This window comes from Columba livia, chromosome 2 (genome assembly GCF_036013475.1).
Source record: "Columba livia isolate bColLiv1 breed racing homer chromosome 2, bColLiv1.pat.W.v2, whole genome shotgun sequence".
Taxonomy (NCBI): Eukaryota; Metazoa; Chordata; class Aves; order Columbiformes; family Columbidae; genus Columba; species Columba livia.
This window is the reverse complement of record NC_088603.1, coordinates 150078376-150103618: the sequence shown is the minus strand read 5'-3', so window position 1 is coordinate 150103618 and position 25243 is coordinate 150078376. Positions and strand designations below refer to the sequence as shown.

The following is a 25243-nucleotide window of genomic DNA, read 5'->3' as shown; positions in this document are numbered from 1 at the left end:
GCAAGCCCAGGTTGGCTGTTCAGAGGTCTGTGCTGGTGGTCCTTTTCCTGTTTTACTCTTCCATTGGTCTTTCAACTCTTTAGTGAGTAGAGAGACCAGAGAGAAAGAGCAGCTGTATTTTGTAGAGTTGGTTTTAAAGAGGGGTCGAAAGCTATTATCTCTACAAACGTCACACAGTATCTTGCCCTTTATAAAGGGTCTCCTTCTTCCTCCCATAGCCACCAGTCCCTCCTTCTTGGTTGCCATTCTGCTTCAGCCTCTTTGTTTGCCCTATGTTGGGGTCTGGGAGCACCAGTTGTGCAATAGGACACCAGCGCTTTTCTGACATTTCGTGAAAACAGATCAAGGTATGACTACAAGATTAATAACTTTCACAGTCTTCAATTCACACCTGGCCTACTGCTCCAATTTCTGCTCTGCCATACCCCAGATCCTAGGCAGGAGGTGATGCACTGCAGAGGAGGAAAGCTGTGGAAAGGAAATGGGACTTCCCCCCCTTGCCCCTGAGCAGGGCTCAGCACAGCATCCATTCTCAGCAATGTGGAAGAGAAACACCACTTTCTGTGTTAAAGTTGTGCCCAGAGAACCATTTTCAACCTAAGGTTCTGGAGGTGTGGAAAGCAGCCAGCTGTCCTGCAGTTTCTTCCCTAAGACATTAACATGGGGAATTTAGCACAGCTCTCCTTACATTTTGGAAAGACCTGGCTGATTTTTGTTTATCTTCAAGTTTTTCTTATCTTTCCTTCCTTTTACAAAGTGTGTGGGTTTAAGCCACATGATTCATCACTCAAGAGAGGATTGGAGAGTGGAAATCAAATTGTAGGGCACTAGAGCATTCATTTTAATTTTCCAGGTTTCTAAAGGTTTCTGGATGCTTTAACAATGACCCTTAGAGTCTGCACATCTTTTCTTGCTGCCAATCAAGGTCTGGTACAACAGTCACAATAATGCGGGAAATACACGCAAATGTTCTTCCTTAATAGTAAACTGGACAGTGCTTGGAATAGAGGCTGGTGATAATGGACTCTTGGCTTTGAATGTCTGAACTAAAAAATGAAAGAAAAAATGGGAAAATAAATCAGTAGAACCAAAGCAGGCTTGAGAGGCTATTTTCATTAAATAAAAGCCTGTGGTCTTACCATTTTGAATTAACCAGACCAACCTGACGTATACTCAGAAATCCAAAGTCATTGCAAACTCTTCACTTGGCTTTACTTGAAGGTGAAAACGTAAACCCCACTGTTGCTGATCTTACCTGCTTGCTGAATTTCATGTTATACAGGGTGTTTCAAAAAGGTGGACCCAATTTCAAGGCAGTTGCAGAGCTACCATCTTGAGAATGACTGAGGCTGGGGCTGTTTATGTGCTGGGAGAGGTATCTAGCAGTAATCATGTGAAAGTCTATGCTTGGCCCTCTCAAGTTTCATTCATAGGTTGCAGAGATACAGTGATTTCAAATGTGGTCTATCTTTTTGAAACACCCTGTATAGTAGTGAAATATGCAGTTTTGTTTGCAGGCAATTTGGTCCTTTTCAATTTGGAATGTCAAATGTTCAGCATATTCATTTCATTTTGAAATGCTGAAAATGCATGTTTTTATATTTTGAAAATATACTGCTTTACACCTCATGTGAAGAGCTGAAACATTCACTAAATCCCACACAAATTTGTGAGCAGTGGTGGATTTCAACCCATCTAGAACTTAACTTGTGTATCGCTCTGTACTGTTTTCCCAAGTATTGGTCACATTAGTTCCAGAGGAGCTTTCTGTGGACATGATTTCATACTACAGTTTTTCCAAGGGAACAAATATGCTGCATATTTCAGAGAAACTGCCTATGCTGCTCAATAATTTTGTGCAATTAACTCTACTAACAAACAAACCGGGTAGTGATGGTGGAAATACAAAGGATTTAGTATAATGGCAATATTTGTCAGGTTCTCTGTTGACCACAAATATACAGTGATAAACAATCAGTGCATTTTTTTCCCCTATTATCAAAGGACTTGTTTGCCTACATTGCTACAGGAATAAAAACCTTACCTGGAGAAGTGCACAGTCCAACCAGTCCAAACAAGCAGACACCTACGAGCTGAGCAAACCTGATAACAAGCAATGCTCAAACATTCAAAATCACCTGCAAACTCAAGGTGCATTTAGCTATGGAGGAAAAGTTACTGCAAACTGGAAAGGGAAGCTGATAATATTTAAAAACAGTATTCAGGGCAAGCAATTTAAGTTTACTAGCCAGGCCCAAGAGGAGTTAACCAAGCTGGGCACAATCATAGAAAATGCACAACTTCTATGTGAAAAAGCATGCCAAAACCTGGCCAGTATGAGTGGAAATGTAGTACTGTGCTGGTTTGACTGAAATTGGGTTAATTTTCTTTGTGCAGTTAGAAACCTTTCTTTTTCTTTATTTGGACTTAGTTTGAGAACAAGCAGATAACAGTGCAGCACAGAGTTAATGTTTTTAATTGCTCTGAGAGCCAAGGACATTCTGAGCACCCTGCCCGCAGGTGTGAGGCATCAAGGAAGCAGGGGCAGAGCTTGACTGACACCCAGACTGATGAATAAGAGTATTCCATCCCATTAGCATCATGCTAATTATTTAAGGAGAAGTTGGGAGCTGGAATCTTCTGGTTTGCTTCTTCCATTATTATTGTTTGCTTGCTCTGGGGCACAGCCTGGGACAGTTCGGTCGGGACATTTAGCCCAGCCTTTTGCCATTTTGCAGAGGCCTCCAGACTGTTCTGCCTTTTTCCTCTCTTCTCTCTCTTTGGGATCAGATGCTGCGACTGGGCTGTTTCCTAGAACTGGCTGTTCAGTGTGTTCATGAAGAATTGCCTTGAGTATCTTTTATTTCCATTTTATATATATTTACTAGTAATGTATTAGTATTTTGTGATTTTATTAAACTGTGTTTATCTCAATCCAAGTTTCTCTGTTCCCTTTTGATTCGCTCCCCTGTTGGGGGGGTTGGGGATGGAGTGAGTGAGTGGCTATCATGTTTGTATTGCTAGCTCGGGTTAATCCACAGCAAGTACCAAGACAAAAAAATGGGCCAAGCAAAGCAGGAGCCAGAGGGCAACTGAATGAAATGGCCATTAATAAAGCCTGGTGTGGAAACTGGGACATCTTCCATGATTTTTATGTTTACCTATCACCAAAACTGCTTAAAGACAGGACTGCAGAAGGTGCCATGGAGTGACAGAAAGATAAACAGCCCAGCTGGAGGTGAGAGAACTCCACAGGTGCCAACAGCAAAATCTACATTTGAAGCAAACCAGATTTCAGTCTCAGCTTTTTAGTCTGACAGAAGTTGGGGCACAGAGAGGCACCAGGATACACCAGAGCTCTCCTGCACCCCTGGTCCCACCAGTCACCTCGCCAAGGGCAGCTGTGGCCATGCAGAGAACTGTCCCTCAAAAGCACCCAAGGCAGCAAGCACAAGTCACTTGCAAGGCTCAACTATGGGAAAGGAGAAGAGCAAGGGATTGTTTGCCAAGATGGCAGGGCAGCGTTCATTGTACATGGGATTTGCCAAAGAGAATATTCTCTCTAAAGGTCTAAGCTGAGTAAATTAAGTTTTCAGGGAATTTGAGGTATCAGTCCCTCACAACAGAGAGGCTCCATCATTTTTAAATGCAATAGAAATGCTGTTCTCTTGGAAAGAAAAAATAAAAGTAAGCTTTCTTCAAATTTCCTCAAAGAATGTTTCTTTTCACCACAGCTTCAAGACATACATTCAATTAACTGCTGAAAATTACTCCTTTCCCTCTCCCTAAGATTATGAAAATGTTCACAGGAAAATGTTGCCAAGAAGGGAAAGTTGCGGTCTTCCATGTATTTTTACCAGATTTGATCACATCCCCAGAGTTATTCATATCCATCTGTAACCCCCAAGCCAGGCATGAAACTGTGTGTCACCTCTGGGTAGATCCCAAAGGTGTGGTAGGAACTGTCTCCCATGTTCCCTACAGGACCTTCTGGCTGTCAGCAATGCACAAACACAGCACTGCAAGAATCTGGGAAACCGGGAGAGACTTGGGGTACTGATCCCTTGGGGTGCAGAAAAAGTCTTTCATCTGTGGCTTGTGGTGAGGTGGAGGTTTGGTATTTTGGCAGTACTGACAAAATTCAGTGAAGTTTTAGTCCCCATATGCTACATGATACACAAATCCAGATAGGGATTTTGTTCCTTCTTGGAGCCAACAAGCTAAGTCAAGGTATGATAAAACAAACTCCTGTCCAAAGAGAAGGTGGAAGAAATAGTTCCTACAGGCTACCAACATGCTTACATTGGAGGTTTCCCGTTGTAAGTTCCTTGACTGGAAGTAATTAAAAAGCAGCCATCTCAGGTAACAAAGAACATTGACTAGTGCAAAGAGGACTGACTCTCCCAGCTCCTTCCACACGGGGATTGAAAACAAATCTGGAGTAAGGACAACTTTTTTTCTTCTGCACAGGTACAGTGACAATGTGTGTCCTAGTTTATGACTGCGATTCATTGAGATTTCCCTGATTCAAAGGGTAAATGAGTGGGACACCAAACACACCACAGCATTTGACTATACTTGGACTGTGTCAGATTTGCACCAGAAATCTGTAAATACAAGAGTTCATTTCCCATTCTCAGTGCCACAGGTCCACTGGGTCTCTGAATTAATTTCCATACTCTGAAAAACAGCTACAAAGTGCATTCTGTTCTCATCAAGATTTATCCATGGCAGCTTCCAGCATTCCTGCTTTGCTAGCTTTCATAAAACATCATTTCATGCCTTTTCTTTTTCAGGTAAGGTATCCAGTCATCATAGAGGCTTTATGATCACTTCTTGCACTACATAGTATCCTCTCAGGTATCAAATAATTACAATTTGCAGCCTAATTTTAAGGAAAGCTGGCACAAAAAAGCACTTCAGAGTAGTCAGCAAGAGAGTACAAGTGACCTTACTAAACACTGAATCTCCCTGGAGATTTTCCGCATTGTTTAAACTTGTTCCTTATTCCAGAAAAATCCTTTCACAAGTCCGTGTGCTCAGACAAGTGATGTATGAGGAGAAAAGTTCGTGCTGGGGGAATGGTCACACATCATCTAGGGGCAAACAGACACTTCCAGGGTGCAGGTTATCTGACTCGCTCTAGCCCTTTGTTGTAGGATGGCAGAAATCACTTGTCTGATGGTTATACAGTCAGAATAACAAACTGAGCCATCTTGAACACAGGGATGTATAGCTCAAAGAAGGACCTTCTATCTCCTTCCACAAGGCCCACTCTCAGGGTGGCTTTCTACCTGTTGTTCAAGCAAAACCTAGTCTTGGGCTTAACCTGCACTAGACTGAGATGCTTGTCATGGCCTGGTTTTGTGGCCATGAGACTTGGGAGGCCCTTCCCTAGTGCTGGTGTGTGACCTGCTGCTGGTGGGCACAGAGGAATGAGACCAGGGAGGTGGGAACTGGGGATCCTTGGAAACATGGAGGGAAGACATAGAAACAAACCCTGTTTTATCCAGAACGTCTCACAAGACCATTCAGAAATCCTCATGGGACAGGGTGAGCGAGCTGCCAGGGTGCTGCTGGCAGCAGAAAACCTTTATTGGAGCAGCTGCCCCACTTTTCCTCCCAAGTCTCTTCCTCCCTGGAAGCAGCAGTCTCAGCAAACTTTTTGACACCATCGAAATGATTTAGTTCAGGGATGATCAAAGGTTTGTGCAGCTCAGATCTGGGCCAGCTCCAGTGCCTAAGGATTGTAAAGCAATGGCCACAGTGACTGCCTTCACCGAGAAAATGTTTGAAACTGAACAAAGAAGAAAAACAGCCTTCAGACTTCTCACACATTAATGTAAAAATTGTTATGTGGATCTGTATCTTTGAATTTTGTTATTTCCATTGTGTAAGGTGGCTTGTATTTTTTGCAGCGCGTTATAATTCTTTCTCTTTCAACAAAACTTAATTTTCCAAAGAGTTTTGCAGTACATCAACCAGTATTGTGCCAGGTGAATAATTATCTCCACACAATTAGTTCTAACTTTGATGAAATAAACACAAGCAAAAAGAACGTAATTCCCTAGGGGATAAAAATATTTTCTCTTTCCTTTTTAAATGCAAAAACATAAGAAAGACTCTTGGCTTCACATTTTGTCACTTCTACAGTATGTACTAGTCAAGGAAATTGAAAGGAAAGTAAATGATCTCATAATTTAAGCCACTCATCTCAAAGAGTAAAACATAACTACAATACAAAGATGGAGCTTAAAGATAAAAAGTCTATTCAATCTAAAACTATAATGCAAGTGTAATTGGCTAATTCAGAAGCATTTTTTATTAAGCTTGTATGTCATTTGTGATAATAAATGAAGTCCCAGGTAACAAATTTATTGCATTACACTTAATTATCAAAGAGAGATGTATAAAATAGCTTCTGTGTACTGCATCATATGGAAAGCAAGAAACACCTTAATGAATTATTAATGATGTACTCATTTCTTGCCTTCTTTTCTCAGGACTACAGAGGTTAAGGGAAGATTTATTTTCTGTTTATTTATTTAATTTATCTCCATTGCTGGTGCAGAGTTACTTCACACAGTGTATTGTCAGACACTTTATCCTGATTCAGTTATAAGACTCTATCCCAAAATCCATTATTTCTGCTGTGCTTCTTTCACAGTCCAGAGGTCTCACTAGCTGTCTTAACTTGTTTCCATTTTTCTTGATTTCCCACTGGTTCTGCTGTTTTGACAGGTCCAAGAATTTGCAATGGAAAAGCTTCAGCTCCTCAAGAAGGTGACTGTTCAATCCTGTATAACAAGATGCTATTTAAAAACCAGCTGTGGCACACACACAGGTAACAGTTCTGAAGCTTGGGGTTTTTCACACCTGTGTGACACTATGACATTATATGTCTTGTCTCAACTATCATCAGCAACAGGAAAAATGAATTGCAATATGGAAATATGGTGATCAATATTAGCTATACACTAAACCTATATGTTCAACAATAGGCTTTAAAATAGCTATTGCAACTCAGGAAAAAAAATCAGATGGGTTTGTGGGTAATTCTCTATAAAACTTCAGTTTGCTGCACTGCAGCAGTCAAAAACTGAAATCAACCATTAGGAAGCGTAAGAAATGAGTTAAAATTATAATAGGGAACATCATACGACACTGAATTGCTGCATTTTGGCTACTGCTTGCTGCTCCATTTGGCTCCTCTTGAAAACAGCACAAAACTCAGCAATTTGCAGAAAACACCAGTAAGTGTGACCAGATGAGGGTAATGGCTCCTGACAGAGTCTATTCAGCCCTGAAAAGAGATAACAGACTGTGTTTTTAAGGTGGTGCACCAAGTTAAAAATAACCAAGCATGTCCGAGAAGTGCTAAACTCAGAACTGGCAATCAAACCCAAGGAGCTGGTCCTGGAGTCATAGCTGGTGGTCTCTGAAGTCAGCGCCTTGGTGTGAAGCATCAGCCAAAGAAGCCAAAACAGTGGTAGGTATCATCAGGGTGGATATTGGGAAAAAGCCAGTGACTGTTGTCTTGCTTCTAAAGCATTGGTGAATCCACATGGGATTGCAAGACAGGATTGCAGAGTGATGCAGGTTGACATCTTAAATACTGTGTGCAGCTCTGGTCGCCACACGTCAAAAAAGTTAATGGAGTTAGAGGAGGCACAGAAAATCATGGGAGAAGCCACTGATGAGATACTGAAACAGCTTGGACTTTTCTTTTGGAGAAGGAATGACTAAGTGGGAATAGGATCAAAAATTATAAATTTAAGCTTGTGAACAAGGTGAAAGCAGAGCTGCTTGTTACTCAGGAAAACCCACGCTAGAATAAGGATGCACGTGATGAAACAGGTCTAAAAATAATAATAGAAGCAGATAGGGATGTATCCATTAACACTCATGATAAAAATGTTCTGGATGCTACAGGAATCGACCACAGAAAGTAGCCAGGTTCACGTGCTCTCCCTGAACATCACCTCCTTTTGTCACTGCTGGAGACAGAGCACCTTGCAGACAGATACTACATCTGACCTCATAGGGTATTTCTTATGTTCTAATGGTTTCCTGATCATAAATACCAGACCTGTGCATGGCTGGTTCACCTGGCAGTCATGCTGGATTGAATCAGGTATGGACTTGTTATCACATCACTGTCAGAATGATCAAAACACACAACACAAGCTTTTGCCAGAATCGTACCTAATTCAGCATAAAGTCTGATAGCAAAACAATGAATTTGTTCTTGGAACTGCAGCTGAAGTGGTGCTTGGAAATGAGCTATAAAATAATGCGTGACATGGAGAGATGAATAGAGGAGTTTCTCAGTTTCAGTCCCCGGACCACTAAACAGGAGCACTCAATGACATTGTCAGGCAACAAGTTTAAAACAAAAGTGCAGAAGTGTTCTTCAGTGAGACACATAGATTGTAAGACATGTTGCAAGGAAAGCTGTTGAGACCAAAGAACTTTCAGGTTGAGACCAAAGATATTTCAGGTAAATTTATGGAGTTTGTGGCCAAATGGTCCAATATCCATCCAGCTCATAAGCTTCCTAACCACATGAAACTGCTAAGGGCAGAATCACTTGCTCATACCTGTTTCACAGACTGTTTTCCCAAGTATCCATCCTTGGCCCATCATGGGAGGCAGAAACGGGGGTGAAGGAGACCTTACAGTTTGACACAGTTGAGTCCATGTTTTTAGCATTGTAATTAAAAAAGTATTGTTTCCCTACATGTTGTTAGATGTAGAATGACTAAAGAAGATCTGGAAGAAGAAATACCAGTTATATTCCAACGTACTCTGAACAACTTACAATGGAACTTTCAAATTTTGCAAATGATCCTGAAGTCCAAAGCTCTGAGAAGGCTTCAGAGACAGCAACACCACAGCATGGGTTCACTGCAAACATTGGCCATTTACTCAGGCACATGCAGTTTTGGTTCTTTCAAATTCTATCCCTTCTGCAGAAAAGCAATGACTTTTTATTGACACATTTAGCATTCCTGTATGTCATGAGTCACGACACCAAAGAAGCCACATCCTGAACAGGTGCAATTTAAGGGTCATATTCAGCAACATTTTGTATGTCAGTGCACAAAATCTGAGTAACAGATCTACTGCATGCTTATATATGCTCACAAAATAAAAAATGCCATTATTATGCACAGGGGATTGTTTCCTCCTATTCTTGCACCTCTTGGAATCCTTTCCTCCCTCCACAGGAAGCTTGAGCCATCACCTGCTGGTCTCAGAAAGTCTTCCCTTGCATGTAGAAATGATTAAATGAAGTACAAGTCAGTATGGAATAGATAAATACCAGCAATAATAGTCATGTCTGCCAGGAGCAGTTAAACAAGCATTGAAGGATTTATTTATTTTTACTTTATGAAGAAGTCTTTAAATCTAATTAGCTGAATTTAACTCAAACCTTGGAATAATTCCCTAGGGGTATTAGACATACCTGTGCGTCTGAGATGACACTGTTGAGGGTTCCATCCTGCTGTTTTTCTTCCAGCCACTACCTTTCACATCACGAACAGGCTCTCCAAGTTCATATTTGCATTTAAGATTGCATTTAAGTTTGCTACTTGCTGGTAGCAAATGTTGTGCCTGGTTAGTCAAGTTGGTAAACACTGAACAAGAAAAAGACTTATCCTTGTGCAAACATTAACTCCTCTTGCTCTGCAGAGACCTGTGGGAACAAGCCAGCACCCTCAAGAAACAGCTCCAAGCTAGAAGGACACTGGGATTTTCATACCCACCAAGACACCTTGAAAATGTTTTGATTTCAGACAGACTGAGAAACTACCCTCTGGAAAAACAGGCCTATTTTAAGTATTCATGTACTTACACACAGTTAGTCTTTAATAAGGATATAATGTCTTTTTTTCTATTTTCTCACTTTTTCCACCCATAGCTTGCCTAACTTCTCTTTATCGTAGCCCAACATACAGGGCCCTGGATTGTGGCCGCCTCTTCTACTCCTCCTATCTCCTCAGCTAAAAGGTTTAATGTGTGCTATTTTTGCTAAGTAAACTTTCACATTATTCACATCTCTTGCCTCCAGTCTGGTCTGTACAGCTGCTTCCCTGACATTTGCTTTTGGATGGACTCCAGTCATTGTTGAGAAGAGGTTACAGAGGTACAAGATCTTTGTCCAGCACTTCTCAGAAGAGCATTTTGACACTGTTCTTAGCCTTGTCTGATGGGAGCTGACCTATAGAGAGGAAAGTCTATTACCATGACACTGAACATCTCTCTGAGGACACCTTTGGAATCAAATATTTGAATGCAGCAAAGTGGGGGGATTAATTCTTCCCAAGATTAAGTTCCTTGCTGTGATGAAGTACCCACAGCAAGAGAGGTATCAGTAGTTTTACTCGAGTGAGAAATGCAGCAGAGAAATTAAACTACATTAGGCAGCTTATCCCAAGTGATCAGCCAGGTTCAAAATTCTGCATCCTTTCATTTATTTGGGGTGACTTTTGGAAGATGGATGTCTCTGCAGGTCAGACTTATTTGCTCTGCCGCAGTTCAACAAGGCACAAGCTTCTAGCCTGGCTGTCCAGAACCTGCCCTGCCCTTCACTGGCACCAATCGTACTCTCGTTTGACTTGAGCAGTTGGGCAAACTCTGCTAGGAGGAGAAATGGTAATTGAATCAGATATCTCTGTATCTTTAAAAAGCATGTGCAAAATCCCCTTTTCTCCACTGGAGCAGAAAATGAAATGCACTTCTTTTTCTTTCATTCACCCTTCTGAAGTTCGCAGTTAGCCCCAAGTTCTTATTCTGGCTTTTTCTGAGAGTGCTTTTCTTCAATTTCTTTTCTTACTTTATCTCATCTTCCTTCTCTTTCTACACAAACAAGCTACCATAGAAAATACAATAACAGAAATCACCAGCTGCAGATGCCTTAGTTTTGGGTGAAGATGTGCTGAGGCCCCAGGCAGTTACTGTAGCTTTAGTTACCTAATTCCTGGAAAACCTTTGTAAATTTTTCATTGAAAAGCATGAGCTACACCCATATACGATTATACATAGTCCATCACAGATCACAAAACACATCACAAATTGCTGCCTGGGGGCAACATTTTCCTGAGTTTTGCCTCTTCTCTCCCCTCCTCTAGTAAATCCATCCCCAGTAATATTTTTTAAACTCAATTTTTCATACCCTGCCATGCTCAAAGGCCAACTATGCTTTGCATCTCCCATTGCTGGTCAGCAGAAATGCCCACACAACAGGCTCTGAGCATCAAACCACCAGCCACGGCAGTGATGGCTTTGTGTTGCTGTGTAAGGCAGCACAGGGCAGTAAGCTCAGAGAAGGACAATGGAGCTGGTGAAGGGTCTGGAGCACAAGTCTGATGAGAAGCAGCTGAGGGAACTGGGGCTGTTCAGCCTGGAGAAAAGGAGGCTGAGGGGAGACCTCATCACTGTCTGCAACTACCTGAAAGGAGGTTGTAGCATGGAGGGGGTTGGTCTCTTCTACCAAGAAATAAGCAATAGGACAAGAGGAAATGGCCTCAAGTTGCACCAGGGAAGGTTTAGATTGGATATTAGGAAAACTTTCTTCACTAAAAGGGTCATCAAGCATTGGAACAGGCTGCCCAGGGAAATGGTTGAGTCACCATTCCTGGAGGTGATTAAAAGATGCATAGATGAGGTTCTTAGGGACATGGTTTAGTGGTGGACTCAACAGGATTCGGTTAATGGTTGAACTTGATGATCTTAAAGGTCTTTTCCAAACAAAATGATTCTATGAAATTATCCTATGATTCCCTCTGCCGAATGAATTGCTCTGTGCCACAGCAACAGGTGAACAGAAAGTGCCAGGGTTTTAATGTGATGAATCCGAGGTCGAACAGAAACGCCTTTGTATGTACAAAGGGGGTGTTTCTCTGAGCTGCCTGATAAACAAAGGTGGGGGCTGTGCCTAGCACCAAGTTATGGGATGTTTAGGAGAGTAAAGAAATAGAAAGCTTACATAAGGGGAGGTTTTCAATAGTCAATACATTAAAAAAGTGACTCATCCCATCTTCTCTCATAAAAAGTAGACCAGTCCTGGGCTAAGCAAGGTCTCCAGTGGAAAGGAAGGGATAAGTAGTCAAGATATTGAGTCTGCTTCCAGGTTCACTCCTGCCACGTCCGTAAAGTTACATAGTTTGGGGTGGCCTGTTTAGTTAATGGATATAAAACATTTACCTCTTGCATGAGAAGAGCATCAGGAGGTTTAAGTGTTGTTTGAGAAGTACTCTGATTGAAACCACAGTATTTATAGAGATGGGCTGGTGTGTCTAAGGAAAGAGTCCCTTGAACAAAATGGCTCCTCACAACTACTACAGGGACTTAGCAATCTGCATGTTTTATTTTTGGTTTCTCTGCTGCATGCAGAATGTTGTTCTTAATCAGCTTTGAAACCCTTAAGGACTCAATGCCTTCTGGTCTGTGGGATCTGGACTGAGCCAAATGGTCCCAAACTGGGCACGTTGCTGCCAAATGCAGGTAGCTACAAATAGGAGTTAATTCTTGCTGTTGCATGTCAGGGAACTTGAACTACAAATTGTCTACTGCTGGGAAGTCCTCAAAGCATTGGAACAATATCATTTGAGAGCAAGAGATGCTAGGTTAGAAAAACTGAGAAACCTAAATAGGCCACCTCCTCAGCAGGTATGAATTGTCATATTATGTCAGTGACTGCGTGGCCCTAGAAATGAGATTACTGTAATTTTTCAGGGAGGAATCCACGTGTTAACAACTAGGCAAAGGCATCCAGCTAATGATCCAGCTGAAAATAAGTTGTTTGATGGAGCCTAGTATAAAAAGCAGAATTTGACTTTTGTGAGGGATACTGTGAGCTAGTCGTGGGCCAAGAGAAGTGCAGACATGGAGGCATCCATACAGGACCATAGCAGGAGCATTTTCCTGATGCTTCCTGCAGCTTCAGCAAGCGTGTTGCAGAGCAGTCAGACAGGGATGGGGAGCCAGAACTTGCCAACTGCAGCAAGTCCTGGCTGGTGTGGGGCTACACTGTTGGGTTACCCTCAGTGAGTGCAATTCTTCCTGAATATGGAACTGATGGATGCTTTGGTGTAAAGGAAAATATTTCCAATTTGAAAAATAGAATAAAAGCTTTGTGGGAGTGAAGTCCCAGGGGGACCCTGGCTTTGTGATAACATCTCTATCTCTTTGCACTTGCTTTACTACAAATTTTTATTTTAGGAAAAGAAAAACACAAAAAAGTGCAGAGGGGATTGTACTTGAGAACAATGTATTGTTAACCCAATTTTGCCTCAAGGCAGCCATGCATTTGCTGGCACATCCCTGCTCTCTGCATCCCCCTCCACCCACCTGCTTGTGCTGCAGGAGATGCAGCGTGGCTCAGGCAGCACACAGTGGCTCAGACCCCTGCTAACACCTCTGGTTCTACCTTTGCAATGTCACACAAACCTACTGCAGCTACAGAAGTAACGAAGCATGAGTGACAGGCTTGGGTCTGCAAAAGAAAACTGCTCAGCCAGCAAGGCTCATTGCCAGGTCAGCCAGGAGGGGTCTGTAATCAGTGCTGATACCTCACTTAATCCTGGGTCTCTGTCCTGGGCAGGAATCTTTCCTGACCAAGCTTTGTTCCCATGAAGTCATGCAGACAAGTCTCCCTTATCGCGCCATTTCTCACAGGCAGTGTTTCAACCTTGCGCAGGCAGTGCTGGGTCTTAGCATTCAAAGCCTGTGTCTTGCATCCTGCTTCTACCCAAGGGGCTTGTTATTTTACAGTACTCCCAACATACTTAATCTTTGACTTTCCAGAGACTGTTGGCAAGATTTGTTAGCAAATTACTGTGGAGTGAGAAGGGGAGAGGAACATAAAGTCCTACCTGGATAGCTTTAGTGCACAATAAGATGTAAGGTTTGGACATGGCTGTAGGATCTGTTCTGAGTCAGAAATTACTCGCTTGTCAAGGTACGAATTAAGCCACAGGGTTTAACTCCTCTCCCTCCCTTCTGCATACACACATTCCCAGTTATTTCAAGCTGCCTGGGCTGTGGATATGAAACATCCTTAGGGATGCCCTATGTTTCACCAAACCTTTTTGGTCCCAAAAGCAGAGCCATGAGCTCTCCTGTGCTCTGATTGAGATATGATGCTTTGCCTTCTGCTCAGTCCAGGGTTCTGCATCCAGCTTTCAGGACTCACAGCCCAGAACTACAGCCCATCAATATGAACCCCAAACTGCTGACCAGCTCATCGCTCTCCAGTGATGACGTAAAATATTCTGTGAATGCCAATTACATGCTGACATTTGCAAAGATGCTTCTGTTTTATCAGCACGCTGTTTGAACTGGAGCGTAACCATTGGCTGTTCAGTAACCATCAGGTGTTCAGCAGAGAACTATTAATCCCAAATGAATCTGTTCTGGCATAGGAACAAAACCAGACTATTTGCTGTGGGAACTGCTCTGCAAATGAACTCATCACAAACACAGTGAGATTCTCTACCAAGTAGACATAAAGTTTAAACGCTGTTCAGGAGACCAAGCAGGTTGGTTTCCATAAACAAAAAGGTGTCTGAGCACAAAGCAGCTCAGCAGTCACTCCACCTGGAAGACCACTTCTTTTATTCCAGCCTCAGAAAGGCTGTAGTTCATCTTACCAAGAGAAGTTCCTGTTGTGCACACACAAGGACACCGATGGGCAGATGTGGAGCATAAGGGATGTAGGTTACCCTCCCAGAGCTCTACCAAAAGCTACTCGCAGTTCTTGAGCACATGGTGTAGTTCTCTATTTACAGATGCCTATGTATGAGATTGAAGTAATGACTTTTGCATTGCCCATGTGCTGACAACACTTTTTCACTTCCTATGTCCCTGTGATCCCACATCACCAATATTACATCTCTTTACCTTTCCAATCTATCCTTCCATCATGTATCTGCTCTTATTGTGCCTACCTCAGTCCCAGGCTGAATAAGTGCCAAGACAGTGTTGACTGACGTAAAAGATGCTCCTAGATCAAGAGGCTAGTAGCAGGTGTTTCTGACTTTTCTTGAAACAGCATAAATATCCCACTTCTCTTAAAGTGCTAAGAGTTCATTTAGTTCTGTATCAGAGGGGCTGCAAAATGCTAGAGCTTAACAGTTATATATTCCAGATTGGTCTCCTATTCCACAAAACTTTCAAATTAATCTTCGGTATGATTTTAGAGGATCATCTTCATATCAGACTTACATCTTTTGAAAGCCAGAAGAGCAAATGCTGCCTTCAACCTTTCTATAGATATCAAGTTTAAACTGAGCATTTTATGAAATAGCTGGTACAGTAATTGTGTCCAGGTTCAGACAGTAATCATTGCAGGGTGATTTGATTTTTACTCTGGATAGCCTGTGCCCTGCCAGGCCAAATAAATTCCTGAAATAGTAATGAGAGAAAAAAAAAATCACCTTAAAAAATTATTTATAGAGGATTAGGTTATTGCCTGAGCCAAATCCCACGGAGCTTCCAAGGGCTACAAGCAGGACACAGGGCTGCTGTCCCTCAGCACCAGGTGACCCGCTGGAGGTGCTGACCAGGAAGGTGGCAATGGCCAGTCACAAGCACACATGCTTCATGCTGACACTGCCAAACCCCTTGACACTGGACAGTCAACAGTTTTCCACTGGTACTGCAGCAATTCCATTTCCATTTGCTGTCAGAAAATCCAAACTTGTAAAAATAAAGTGTGCAACCAGCCCAGACTTTTCACAAAACCCCTTTCATTCAAAGCCAGATGTATCTTTCAGATAAGAGGGCCTGAAAGTTTCTCAGAAAAAACATTTCCTCTCTCCACTTTTATCATAGCCATCAACATCAACTCATTGATATTGCTTCTTTATTTTACTGGAGTTGGAGGGAACCTGTTGAAACTAAGGCTGTATAAAATGACTAGGATACTGGTGTATAAAATGTAAAATGACTAGTGTCTAAAATAAACACCTTTTTGTCTCAATATTTGTTTCTCATTGATGTCTCTGAGAGCATCCCGCCTTCACAGGGTGCAACTCAAAGGTGTTTGCTGTTCTGGGATATGATTCACACTTTGTCAACAATAAGCACATTTGGTTGAACTAAGTACTTTCGATTACTGCAGTATTTCTCAAGTTGTTTGGAAGCAGCCAAGCTCCAGCAATTGCCACAAGCATTGTTAGTGTCAGAGATGGAAACTGCTTGTCAAAAACAGTTATCATCTGTGTAGTCTCGCAAGGAGCCTGTCTCCAAATAAAAATTTGGAATGAACTTCCTTCTGAATAATCAGGACTGTGACCATTCATATTTTACTGGGACTATTTAATAAAGAAGAAAAACAAATAAATATGAAATAAGATACAGATTATTATATGAAGAAAGATTGTTGGAGGAATTACTCGTATGCTCCCTTCTGTATAAATATACAGAGGAATAATTAATCCTAGAATCCTAGAATAATTAATCATAGAATCATAGAATCATAGATTGGTTTGGGTTTGAAGTGACCATTGAAAATCATCCAGCCCAACCCCGCTGGCATGGGCAGGGACATCTTTCACTAGATCAGGTTGCTCAAAGTCCTATCCAATCTGGCCTTGAACATTTCTAGGGATGTGGCATCCACAGCTTCTCTGGGCAGCCCGTTGCAGTGCCTCACCAACCTTATACAAAAAATTGTTTTCTTATGTCCAATCTCTTTCAGTTTAAAACCATTGCCCCTCGTCCTATCACTGCAGAATCACAGAATGTTAGGGATTGGAAGGGACCTCAAAAGATCACCCAGTCCAATCCCCCTGCTGGAGCAGAGACACCCAGATGAGGTTACACAGGAAGGTGTCCAGGTGGGTTTTGAATGTCTCCAGAGAAGGGGACTCCACAACCTCCCTGGGCAGCCTGTTCCAATGTCTGTCACCCTCACTGAGAAGTTGTTTCTTCTCAAATTTAGGTGGAGCCTCTTCTGTTCCAATTTGAACCCTTTACCCCTTGTCCTATCATTGGCTGTCACTGAGAAGAGCCTGGCTCCATCCTCATGACACTCACCCTTTACATATTTGTAAACATTAGTAAGGTCACCCCTCAGTCTCCTCTTCTCCAAACTAAAGAGCCCCCGCTCCCTCAGCCTTTCCTCATAAGGGAGATGCTCCACTCCATCATCTTTGTTGCCCTGCGCTGGACTCTCTCCAGCAGTTCCCTGTCCTTCTGGAACTGAGGGGAAGGCCCTTGTAAAAAGATTTTCTCTGTCTTTCCTATAAGTGCCCTAAATATATTGAAAGGCCTCAATAAGTTCACCTCAGAGCCTTCTCTTCTCCAGGCTGAACAGCCCCAACTTAATCAGCTTTCCTTCACAGGAGAGGTGTTCCAGCCCTCTGATCATTCTTGTGACCTTATTCTGGACCCTCTCCAACTGGTTCACATCTTTCTTGTGCTGGGGACCCCAGAGTGGGACTCAATGGCAGCAGGGGACTGCAGGTGGGGTCTTGCAGGAGCACAGCAGAGAAGAAGAATCACCTGCTGGTGCTCCTTTTGATGCAGCCCAAGATACAGTTGGCTTTCTGGGCTGCAAATACACATTACAAGATCATGATCAGTTTTTTATCCTAATTCTTTCTCCACAGGTCTGCTCTCAATGCATTCATTGCCCAGCCTGTATTGATAGCAGGGGTTGCCTCAACCCAGGTGCAGAACCTGGCACTTGGCCTTGTTGAACCTCATGAGGTTCACATGGTCCCATCACTCGAGCCTGCCTAGGTCCCTCTGGATGACAGCCCTTCCCTCAAGTAAATCAACTGCACCACTCAGCTTAGTGTCTTCTACAGACTTGCTGAGGGTATTCATATCACTGAAGGAGGAAAGCAACACAGCACTGAAGCTGTTTTCTACATCTACTATTTTTAAAATACCTGTTCCCTAGCACAATTGATTCACTTTCCCCTGTGCTGCAGTCCCTAAGAGAGCTGCTGAGCTGTACTGAGTAGGTTTATTGCCGCAAACTTGAAATAAAAGTCATCTGCTACATTCACCGTTGCTGGGGTGGAGGAAGGGAGAGTCCCACTGCAAATTAGCAGAATCCCCACTATCAGACTTGTGGAGACAGACAGCTTCTTCCAGGCAGCATTTAACAGTAAAGGCTTATCTGGTATTAAGCAAATTGTATTCAGGAGGAATACTTCCCTCAATGACAACGAGGAGCCTGGATCCTATACAACACCTAAAATTAATCCAAGTAATCCCATCCAGCCTCCTATTGCCTTTCTGCTGTGATAAACCCTTTTCAGAAGACACTTCCTTTTGTTTATTTCAAATGTATTCCTCAGTAATGCAGCAGAAAAATCTATATGATAATAACTAGAAATGCTTTCTTCTGAGGCTTTCAGAGAACTTTGCAAGGGCAAACATAGATTCATTTTTAAAGATGGCAAAATCAAGGAATAGATTTATTTTATCTATTTATTTAAATTATTTATTTAAATTATCTATTTATTTATCTATTTATTTAAATTATTTATTTATTTATTTATAATTTATCTATTATCTATTATTATTATCTTCTATAATTCCCTGCCACCAACAAAACCTCAAAACAAACAAATACTAGCTGAAGCAATGTGAGACACTCTGAGAGAGGCAACACAGACATTTGCTCTTGGTGGAGAGACCATCCTACAACGTCTGTCTTGGAGGAAGCTGCAATGCAACACACGGCAAACTTTTTGACCCCTTTGCCTTCAGCAGGGACACACCAAAGCCTGGTAGTTTTCCATCTGTAAGGTACATGCTTTTTTCAGCCACTTCTACCAGGGTGGCATTTCTAATGGTGTTGACTAAAACCATCATTTTAGAGTTTGCTAAAGCCCTGAGCTACAGCTTGGAAGAGACACAGACACTGAGAACAGGGTTCAGGCACGATTGAGTTGCCTTGTATCAGTACAGACCATTAGCTGCAGGCAATGTAAAGTAATTTCACTTAATATAAATGCCTGTTGTTGCAGGCTAAATTAATTCAAATCATCTCCTATTTTCTAAGAGTACAGAAGCCAGAGTTTCTGCCAGTCAGGCAGAGCATGCGTGTCTCAGCCTTGGTCTGCATGTTGGATAATGGCTCTTCCAGGCTTTTTGCAGGGCTCCAGTCTGCACAGTGAGAAACAAAAGAACTTAAGATATTCATTGTCACTGAAAAGATAGTGTATTTCAGAAATTCTATAGAACACCCCAGAAAATCCACCTCATCTCCTCTGAAGGCAGCAAGAGTAAAGCACTAACAGAAAAAAATAGACTTGAATTTTGACATTTGCAAAGGTATGACTTAAAAAAAAAAATCCCAGGAAACAAGATTTCCAGAGTGGTTTATACATGAAGTAGGAAATATGGACCAATATTGAAAAAGAAAGTTAGGACAGATGCTCAGCTGGCTGTCCCTCTGACAGGTTTCCCACTTAGACCAGCTGGATCCAGCTCAGCCACCTGGCCAGCACCTCCAGCAGAAAAACATGAGACAGAAAAACAGAAAAAGACATAAATATTCCAATAAAGGCACAATATGGGGTTTATTTGAGCATGATCTGTGGCCACACATCTAGACACTAGTGCCAGATTTATCTGCCCTAACTTCAGACATCTAAAAGTAGGTTGCTACGTCTTAGCCAGTCATCTCAGGTAATTCATATCCAGTGGACAACAGAAATGCATCCAAATGAATCAGGCACCAGAAGTGTTCATTTCTCCCTATCAACTGGGAAGGAAGTCTAGACACTTGAGACATCTCCATTTGTCCAGATTAATCCCACCCCCATGTGGCAAGCCTGAGCAAGAGGGTATAAAAACAACAGCAACAACAACAAGCTATATCAAACTTTCTTAATGAAATAGAGATTTCAAATACAGAGAGATTGTGTAGAGTATTTTGAGGGAAAGAAAAACAAAAAGTTTTTCTAAAATCTGGGGGATTTCATTTGAGAAGCCCAAATACAAGGGTTCCCCTGCCCTTGCACTGAACGCCACATGGAGCATAGTTCATCTTTTCATGAACATGATCAGTTTAGCTCTACACAAGTAACTTGATGTCAGCATATCTCTGGGTTGGTGAACGGGAGACAGCGATGTGAGTTCTTGCCCTCTCATGGCTGGAGTGAGCAAATCTCCCCACTCTAAAGTGAGGTTATCCATCACCCTGTCCTAATGGAGGAGTAAGTTACATTGCAAAGGCTGGCTGTGCCACCAGTGCTTTGGTCCTCAAATGTCACCTGGTGGTGCCTCTTTGAAGGTCTATCGTGTCATTACAGGCAACCTTTGAGGATAAATCAAGCTGATTTGTGTCCTGCGAGTAGCAAGCTTTCTGCAGGAAGGGATATTCCTGCAGTCCTTGTCCCCATTGAGTGTATTTATTTGATGGGCTTGTAATAAAGAGTTTCAGACAGAAGCAAACATTGCTGCAAGTAACATAAGTTATGACAGAAATGGACAGTGGGGAAAAGCTGCATCAGAACCAATTCAGCAAAACTTCCTTGACGTGTGTGCAGAGCATGTGCATTGAAGGCAGGACCCAAGGCTAGTGGTACACACACAAGTCAATGCATGTTTTCCAAGTCCCGTCCAAAGGCCGCAGCATCAGCCACCTTTTCTATCCATGCAGTTCGTTTTAGTCAGGTGAAGTTATTCAGTGATACCATTACCAGCTTTAGGAGCATGACCTGAAACTCGCGCTCCCAGAACTTTTACGGTAGCTCTGCAATAAACAATAAAAAGGCAATAAAATAATTTTTTAAAATAACCATAAAGAAGTAACAAGGAGTAAAGAAGAAGAGGAATGACTTGATCCAAAAAGCAGGGGTTTCAACATTTTCAGGGGTTGTCCCAGTCCTTCACTGCCACTGCATGTGCAGAAAGTGGTTGATTGTCACAGCAGATCACAGATTATTTCCCATATTCCCCAGGGGAAAGGGGACTGGAGGAGATTCTTTTCTGCCAGGGCAGCTTTCTCCACCCACAGAGAGTGAAACCAGGTCCTTGCTGCCCCAGACCTCCCATGTTACCTGCTGGAGGCACTGGCTTGCTCTCCAGTGCCTGCATGTCACCCCAATCCATGGAAACGCCAGGAAAAAGGATTCAAGGCAAGTAATGAGGAAAAAAGAAGAAGCCTGCGTTGTATGCATCCTTGAGGCAAAAAGTGTTCTGGAAGTACTTGCTCAAAGTACTTCAGGTGCCACTGATTGTTTGTTAGCTTGTTTCTTGGTGGAGAGCACTTTTTGAGCCTCAGAAACCACCACAATTTTCCTAAGTGCAAAACCAGCAGCAGGAGGTTTCCCACTGTATTTACAGGCTTGATCCCAGTAGCTACTTCTACACAGACAGGTCATAAAACCTGAGAGAGAGATTTTGCCTTTCCCAGAGAAAGCTTGCATCCATCGCTCTTGGCTTGCTATGAATTAATGACATCTTGAGCAACGGCCCAATACTCAGAGCTCTAAATCTGAGCTCTCAAGTTTTCCACATGCCAGGACTTTCACCTGTGGGAACTGGGGATATGCTGGCTTGAGCCAAATTGCAGGCACTGAATGTATCCAAATTCCTTCCTTGGACAAGCCAACCAAGTCTGGAGAGGTCAGCCTGTGACACTGAGCAACAGAATCCCAAGATGCCAAACCCCATCATGCTCCAGCTCAACACACCAGCACCCCAGAACCCCAGCAGGTGTTCATTCCATGCTCACAAACAAGGACCAGGTTGTACCATTGGGCACAGGCTTGATGAGAGCAAAATGCTCCCCAGGGAGATTGTGAGGGGATTCTTCCCCTGCCTTTCCCTCAGCTTTGGTGCAGATCATAAAACCATAAAATCATTTCAGTTGGAAGAGACCCTCAAGATCATTGAGTCCAACCATAACCTGACTCTGGCACTAAACCATGTCCCTAAAAGCCTCACCTATATGTCTTTTAAACACCTCCAGGGATGGTGACTCAACCATTTCCCTGGGCAGCCTGTTCCAATGCCTGACAACCCTTTCAGGGAAGAAATTTTTCCCAATATCCAATCTGAACATCCCCTGGTGCAACTTGAGGCCATTTCCTCTTGTCCTATCACTTGCTACTTGGGAGAAGAGACCAACCCCCTCCATGCTACAACCTCCTTTCAGGTAGTTGTAGACAGTGATAAGGTCTCCCCTCAGCCTCCTTTTCTCCAAGCTGAACAGCCCCAGTTCCCTCAGCTGCTCCTCATCAGACTTGTGCTCCAGACCCCTCACCAGCTTCATTGCCCTTCTCTGAACTCTCTCCAGCACCTCAGCATCTTTCTTGTAGTGAGGAGCCCAAAACTGAACACAGGATTTGAGGTGCAGCCTCACCAGTGCTGAGTACAGGGGACGATCGCTGCCCTGGTCCTGCTGGCCACACTATTCCTGATACTAGCCAGGATGATAATCCACAGCACAGAGAAGAAAAAGGAGGAATCACAATTCCCTGAGTGCTTACAGAGAAACTCAAACCCTCCTCCAAAGCAGCATCAGCACAAGTCAGACGCTTCTTGAAACCACCCAGAACTTTCCAAGGGGTGGCCCAGTTCCTTCCTTGCTGCATCTTGTGTGTTGTTTCCTGACAAACTCCCCATGGCTACCTCAGCCTGAAGCTGCCTTGTGATGGGGGTTCTGTCCAGTGCTGCACACAACAGAGCTGCAAGCCACTGCCTCGAAGTGTTCAGAACACAGGGTGGCAAAGGGATATACACAAGTGGGAACCACCGTGCTTTGTTTGATCTCATTTATAATGATTGTGCACTTTTAAAAAAATACCTTAATAAACAGCTGAAATCACATCATTTATTTTTAGTGGGTCAAATCCTGCTGTGAGGTATGCTGACGTAAACTCTGAAGCAATTACTTATTTCTCTAGAGCTAACCAAGAATGGCATCTAAGATAAAATCAGAATCAATAAGCAGAACATCAGCTGTGTTTTTACCGATATTTCCTTACAACTCATAGAAACTAGGTTCACTTCTGAAGTTACAATAGCAGTACATAAGAAAACGAGACCATGAACTGAATGAAATACCAAACACTTCAGCATCCTCAGAGTAAAAATCTATTGGTGTTAGAATGAGCAATCTAAGCAAAGGACACACAAGAAATTGGTATTAATATTTTTTAGATTAGATTTGTGTCATTGTGCTCGTTCATATTTTCCCATGAATGATTCAAATTCCCAAGTGCTCGAGCAGTGCTTGTTTACAACGCTATGTATTGTTGTGACTATGGGTTCTTAAAAATCAGCTACCTCAGCTGAAATGAGAGGTATCTAATCCATGAAAAACAGACCGCTAATACTTTCTAAAACTTATACATTTTTTTAGAGTCAATTTAAAAAAACATCAAGCAGGGAACTCCCTGGTGCAGAGGCTAATCCAACATCACAGGCACCTGATGGAGAATATTTCTGTTGTCTGCCGGATCAGACACACAGAACAGTGAATGACCCAGGCTCTGAAACCATGTACCTCTCTCAGCAGAACAAACCCATTTCAGCAGTAAGAACAGAAAAGTTCATCTAAATCTTACCAGAGCTAATGCTAGATTAGTTTCAGGTGCATTTTCCTAGACTGTTTCAATGAAGAAAGAAAACTATTGAAAAAATACATGGCTTTATCTTCACAAACAAAACCTTGTGGAGTCATCCCAGAATTTAGGGCAGGCACAAATTAAAATTTGTCACTATGTTAATTTACTTAATCGTTACTATTTATTTACTATTTATATAAGTTGATTTATGGTACATTCTCAGGCAAATCCTCTAAGTGCTTTGGCCAAGCTTTGGTCTCAGTTCCATATCTCTGAGTCTTTGAAGACTGTACAAAATCCATGAAAAAGTTCTGGATTTGGTCCACTACAGCCAGTGCAAAATTTGTTCACTACTATCATATTCAGCTCTACTGCAAAAGAAGGTAGAAACAAGAAAATACACTATATGCAGGACATCCTATTGAAATAATCTTACTGTAAACAGAAATACAGAAATATATGAATAAACATGGTTATATGCATACGTATACATTCATAGGCACAAACACCCATCGGTTCCTTTGTTCTCTTTCAACAAAAAGCCAGTAACCTTCCTTGTGAAAAACATGCACTTCACAAATCAGCACTAATCCTTAGCTCATTAGTTGGACTGATTTCAGGAAAATAAGATTATTTCCAGCTGCAGCACTTGAGCATTAAAATATTCAAGTGTCAAATTTTGCCCTTAGATGCATCCCATTGAAGTAAAAAGAAATTCTTGCTGCCTAAAGTGAAGCATACATGCATCTACCTAAGAAAGATGGCATGTTTTTTCTACATACTTCTTCAGGTCAGAATCACAGAACCACAGGGAGAGTTACAGGTTATGTTATACCAGTTGATGTGGCCATATAAACCACTCTCATACATTGAAGCTCCAAAGTCCTGGGCCATGGTGCTCCAAGTGATTTCTGTCCTACTTGCACTGGAGGGTGCACACCAAGTGTGAACCAAGATAATCCTGAAGACACTACACTTCTAAAAAATAGTGGACAGGAAAAGAAAACCCTAAAGACACAAGAAAATATCCTTGCCAGAGACATTCATCTCCTCACACTGGCAATTCAGTAGAACTAATGATCTTCCCTTAAAGACTTTTAAAGTACAAAAATAACAAATACAAATCTTGCGGACATAAATGAAACCCTCACACGGCACCTCAATGTTAAATTACAAAAAAAAAAAAAAGGAAAAATAGAAGAGTAGAAGAGGTACTACCTCGGCTTTTTTTCCTCCATCTCCTATGCGTTTGTGCTGTCTGGTGTCAGGTTGGCCTTCAGCGGCTCATCCAGCATGCGTGAGACACACCACTCTTCTTCCCTTGGCTGCCATAGGGATTCTGCTCGTGTTTATGATTAACCCACTGAGATATCCGCCACAGTAGGGTGAGGCTGTTTAAACACTTAATTATATTCATTGCTCTTATTCTAGATAAGGCTTCCCAAAGCACTGGAGTGCACAAGTACAGTTAGCTGCTTAGTGAAGCCTTGCAAAACTCTGTGGTTTTGGCTCACAGTGTTCTTATGACTCAGACAGCATTTTGGCTCATAAAACAGCTCCAGAAAAACAGTAGCCTGATGTTCTGGGGTGTGACAATGCCAAAATGAAGTATGCATTTCCTTTCACAGGGCTTCATGAAGTTCAGGCTTCTACTGCACTAATACAATTTCTGCTCCTCCACATGCACAGACCCT

General features: G+C 42.3%; 1 protein-coding gene across 1 annotated transcript in view; it reads right to left on the bottom strand.

Moving 5' to 3' along the window:
- FER1L6 (fer-1 like family member 6) overlaps positions 1-25021 on the bottom strand; it is a 98060-nt gene extending 73039 nt beyond the window's left edge. Inside the window, exon 1 of the mRNA XM_065054349.1 lies at positions 24768-25021. Coding sequence (XP_064910421.1) covers positions 24768-24787 — 20 coding nt within the window. The 5' untranslated portion in view covers positions 24788-25021. The remainder of the gene's footprint in view (positions 1-24767) is intronic.
- Between the last annotated feature and the right edge of the window lie 222 nt (positions 25022-25243).